The sequence below is a fragment of the Cibotium barometz genome, chromosome 64 (genome assembly GCF_041138505.1).
Source record: "Cibotium barometz isolate CiBa-2024 chromosome 64, ASM4113850v1, whole genome shotgun sequence".
In the NCBI taxonomy this organism is placed as follows: Eukaryota; Viridiplantae; Streptophyta; class Polypodiopsida; order Cyatheales; family Cibotiaceae; genus Cibotium; species Cibotium barometz.
In genome coordinates, this window is record NC_141109.1 from 13,700,111 (window position 1) to 13,705,286 (window position 5,176).

A 5,176-nucleotide genomic window follows, 5' to 3' on the forward strand; every position below is an offset into this window, starting at 1 on the left:
TGTTATGCTTGTAATTGTTGTAGAAACATTTTATGCATAAGAGTTAAAAAACATATTAGTTCATGACATACTTTTTCAATCAATTTCATTAAAAGCCTCACATTGGCACACTTCTAAAAACAACATATTTAATGTGTTTGCCTTAGTTGTGCTAAAGTGTGATTCAATGCTTAAAAATTAGATATTCATAAATGCTTGTTCCTTTATTTGAATCAATTGACGACCTTTACATGAGCTAAAAAGTGATATGTTTATTGATGGCAAAATTCATATTTGTACCTTGTGTCTTTGTAATTTTGTGTTAAAAAATATGGAGAAGGTAATATTTCCATTCGTGTAAGGATCAAGTAAAGCATGTTTAGCTTATAGAGGTCGAAGAAAACAAGTCTAAATATCCATGCAAAGATGTGGTCTCTTTAACTTTAAAGGAACCGTAGGACTTTATGTTTGGTCTTTAGGAGCACAACATAATGGCATTTGTGGGCTCACAAGTTTAGTATGTGATATTGAGAGGAATTGAATTTGGTACCATCAAAGGTATGCACTTTGTAGCCAACATTATTGCAACAAGTTGAATTCGGAAGGCAAAGATATTGCTTTAATAAGAGATGAGAACATGTGCAACACATAATGAGTTTTCTCTTTTTTTGATTGCATAAAAAGGTAATAGGACGGACGTCATCATACGAAATGTTATGCTTGATTTGAACATTATTAAGATGCATGCTTAGAGTGAGTAGATATTCGTAACATACAATCCTTGATGGCCATAAATATTGCTTTTAGGCTATTTGCGTCATTGGATAGACTATGCTTGTAATGGTTTATGAACATGGGGAGTGATGCATGTAATGATGTAATGGTTGAGGAACATGGGAAGTCATGGCTTGGGATGGTCCATTAAAAAAAATCTAGTTTTAGAAGAGCAAGGAAGCCTAAAGGTGCACGAAGGAGACAACAATTTGGCCAGAAGGAGATCATAAGGAGACAACCTGGCGTGTGTGTGGTGGTCACTGGTGCCATTGGAAATGGTGTGTGGAAACCACATGGGAGCCACAAGATCTTTGACCACACAAAGGTTGGAGGCTTGTGGCCTTTGGAGATTTGGAGATTTGAAAGCAAAGGGAACAAATGGGGAATCGAATAAAGGCGTTTGGACAAGACCACAAAGCTTGCCACAATGCCAAGTCGGCATTCGTGAAATTCTGACACGATGGCAAAGAATGCCACGCAAGCATATGTGTGACACGACAGGAAAGCGAACACGTGGCGAGCGAGCGTGCCCAAATGGACGGAATTACCGGCGCGGAGCTCGGTGGGGAAATCAAGGGGTGTCGAGCTGGCGGGAGGATTGCATAGGGCGTAGTTTATCGGGGTTCACGTCCGCAGCGATGCATACACTGTAGTCTTGTAAGCTGTAGAAAAGGAGATCTTTTGCTGGCATGCCTCGAACGGCACGCGCGGCGCGACGCCGCGATCCCACCGTTTTCCCACGACTCGGGCGGGCTGGCCCACGGGGCGAAAACTTACCGGCAGCCGGTGACGCACCGTCGCCGACAAACCTTTTCCCCGGCGTTTCGGGCCTGCTTATCATTGCCTTTAATGGTGATAGGCTGCTAGACTAGATAGCATTAAATGTGCGCTTTAATACCACCCCACCTCTTTTCTTTTGACGCAAACTCACTTTTTACGTATAGCTGTGACAATTAAATTTATTTCGTTAAAAAATGCGTGCGTGGAAATTACGGGCGCGCATAAGGATATCCATGTCAGATAGTTTTGTGAGACGCACTTTTTTCCCGGATAAAAATAAAGATATTATCTACGTGCTCTGCTGACTTGGCTTATTTTGGACTCTTCTTGTTGCTTCCTGGTACTGGGATGGAAAAAAAGGGCAAAACAAAAGTTTTTCACCTTAACTAAAAAGAAAAGAAGGACCAATCAGGGACGTCCTTCATTCTGCCACATTTCTCTGTAGCATAAATGATGCATCTGTTTTTGCGTGGGGACCCAATCGTTAACGGTTCCGTTTTCCCTAGAAAGAAACAAAATCGATTTTACCTTATTCTATTTAAAAAACAGAAATATATAAAATTTAATTGCGATTTTGGAGATATTTAAAGACGAAAAAACCATGTTCGCTTGGTGCTACCATCGCTTGGTGCTTGGTAGCAAAAGACGGGCATGCTCGCATGCGGAGCAGGCCCTTTTACACACCCACGAAAACAAGTGGGAGCGTGGGTATATATAACGCCGGCGGAGGCGAAGCAATTGATTTAGTTGGTATTTATTTTTCTCATACAAGAAGGAAAATAAATTTAGTTGGACAGAACAGCTTTTTTATTTTTCTACATTCCAAATTTTAATATTAGCGGTTGTATAAGGTTTTTTTGTTGTATATTTTCCACAAGAGAATGTGGGGCGCAGTTATGGACGGATTGCATTAACGCCAGCCCTAGGTATTGCTCTCACACGATTACACAGCCTAGCTCTTACAGCATTGGCTGGGTACCACAGTACGACCACTCTAGTCTCTCACACACACACACACACACACCACACATCGAATCCCAGGATTTCTGCCCCCCTCTCCCGAGTCCCCTGCCCTCCTTTTAACACCCAAAAGCTTCGCCTTCAGCACTCTCTGCAAACTACTCATTAGCCCCTCTTTACTTGGCCTACTCAGCTTTCACGGCCCCTCGCCTTCTACATCTCACGCATCCTCATCCACGTTTCACCCTTATCACTTATCAGCTCTAACCTCACCATGGTATGTCCAGCTATGGCTAGCTTACCACGGCGCCTCGAACACAACGATGAGTACCAGAAATTGGTTCGCAGGATGAACCCCCCAAGGTTTGTCTTTCGAATCGGCTTATCAAAGCTAGAACAGAGACCTTCTGTTCAGTCGTTTCTAACTTCCAAACGCCATTTCTGCTTGCTTGCAGAGTCGTTGTTGACAACCACTCTTGCGAGACTGCAACCGTGTTGAAGGTGAGTGAGTGCTGGGTTAGCGGCCCCTATGGTCACAAAACAATACATTTACAATTATGTGGCGTTCTTGGTTTCAGGTGGACAGCGCCAACAAGCATGGGCTGCTTCTTGAAGTGGTGCAAATACTAACGGATCTGGAGCTTAGCATCCGCAAAGCTTACATCTCTTCTGACGGGGGGTGGTTTATGGACGGTATGTGGCTAGAGGGTCACTTTCTTAACATTAATTTCCAAGAAATAGGTCTGATTATGTCAAAAATGGGGGTGTGGTGGCTGCAGTCTTCCATGTGACAAACTCTGCGGGCGAAAAATTAGCCAGTGAGGAGACGTTGAGCTTCGTTCAGAAGGTATGATGCTTGCGGCCCTGCGAGAGATTAATATTTGTTCATAGCCATATTAAAGCACCTAATGGTGTGTTTAACGGGGTTGATTAGATGCTGATCTTCTAAGGGGAATGCTTGCTTGGCAGAGTATATTGGATGGAGTGAATGAGCAGTATCCTCGCATTGTGGGTGTCCGCTCAGCCACAGAGAGCACTTCAATTGAACTCACGGGATCAGACAGGCCCGGCCTTATGTCTGAGATCTTCGCCCTGCTTACCAGCATGAATTGCAACGTCGTGGCCGCTGAGCTCTGGACGCACAACATGCGTGTGGCCTGCCTTATCTGCGTGACGGACCAATCGTCCGGCGGACCCGTCCAGGACGATGCGAGGCTATGCCGCATCAAGGAATCCCTCAGCCGCCTCCTAAGAGGGGACTCTGACGCCCGCGCCGCCCGAACAGATTTCAGCACCAGTATAACCCACACAGAGCGCCGCTTGCACCAGATGATGTTCGCTGATCGTGACTACGAGCGGGTGGACGAGCAGCGCGTGGCCCCGTGCGATGCAGCGGTGGCCACCAAGATAACCGTGGACAATTGCACGGAGAGGGGATATTCCGTCGTTAATGTGGAGTGCCGGAACCGCGCGAAGCTACTGTTCGACACGGTCTGCACGTTGACGGACATGGACTATGTGGTGTTTCATGCCACGATCGACTCCGACGGAGACAGGGCCTTCCAGGTAGGCGAATATTCCGTCTAGTTGTAACTGGCAATTAAATTTTAACGGCTGCTTAAAACAGCTACTTAAGCCTAATCTCCGATAAGCAGGAGTACTATATCCGTCACGCTGACGGGTGCACCCTCAACTCCGACGCAGAGAGGCGGCGGGTCATCCAATGCTTGACAGCGGCCATCGAGCGGCGCACCTCCAAGGTACGCTAGGCTCCGTCAAAACTTATTACCGGTCGAACCAGTCTCCCCTAATCTAATGCCGATTCTCTTGTGTATATTTCCAGGGATTGCGACTTGAGCTGTGCACAAACGACCGAGTGGGGCTGCTATCGGACGTGACTCGGATTTTCCGAGAACACGGACTCTCGGTCACTAGGGCTGACGTGTCCACGAAAGGCAACACGGCCACGAACGTGTTCTACGTGACGGACGCTGCCGGTAACCCGGTGGACGCCAAGGCTGTGGAGGCGGTCCGGCGAGAGATTGGGCAGACGGTGCTGCGCGTGACGCCGCCCTCTATCGTTCCGATCCTCTGCAAGTCCGCTTCCGGCAAGTCGAGATTCTCGTTGGCCAACTTGTTCGGCAGGCCTAGCCAGGTCCTCTTCAACCTTGGCCTCATCAAGTCTTGTTCTTAACTATGGCCTAACCTCACCTTAATCTCTCCACACACTCATTACTAGCCTTGTACAGATTCTTTGTAGCGGAGATTGTTCCTTTAATCTCACACCCTCACACTACTATCCATAGCTTTTCCCTCTTGGGTTATGAGCTCTTGTACATACATACCATACCTTTAATGGTTTTTTTTTTGAGTTATCCTTGTTGATGTTTTTCCAACACTAGTCTCCTCATCTATGATCAACATAGTAGTCAAAACCCTAATAGATTTGCTTAATTGCTAAATAGTTTTATTAAGGTTGATGATTAGTTTTATTGAGAATCATGAGGGATACAAAGAAAGAGCTTGTGATAAAGCCTCTAAGCATCCTTCAAAACACATCTACAACAATGTGTTGATGACTAGGTATATTTACAAATAAGGAGCTTGCGATTAATTCTCTAAGCATCCTTCAAAACACATCTAAAACAATGTGTCGATCTCTTTTAATCGTCATCTTTAAATG

General features: G+C 45.6%; 1 protein-coding gene across 1 annotated transcript; it reads left to right on the forward strand.

The window, feature by feature from the left end:
• The first annotated feature begins 2,349 nt into the window (after positions 1-2,349).
• Positions 2,350-4,864, forward strand: LOC147603343 (ACT domain-containing protein ACR4-like). Its single transcript, XM_086796560.1, has 7 exons — positions 2,350-2,856; positions 2,949-2,994; positions 3,072-3,186; positions 3,273-3,340; positions 3,463-4,059; positions 4,149-4,253; positions 4,337-4,864. The coding sequence occupies exons 1-7, from the start codon at positions 2,768-2,770 to the stop codon at positions 4,685-4,687; spliced, it is 1,371 nt and encodes a 456-aa protein (XP_086652686.1). The 5' UTR covers positions 2,350-2,767; the 3' UTR covers positions 4,688-4,864.
• The last annotated feature ends 312 nt before the right edge of the window (positions 4,865-5,176 follow it).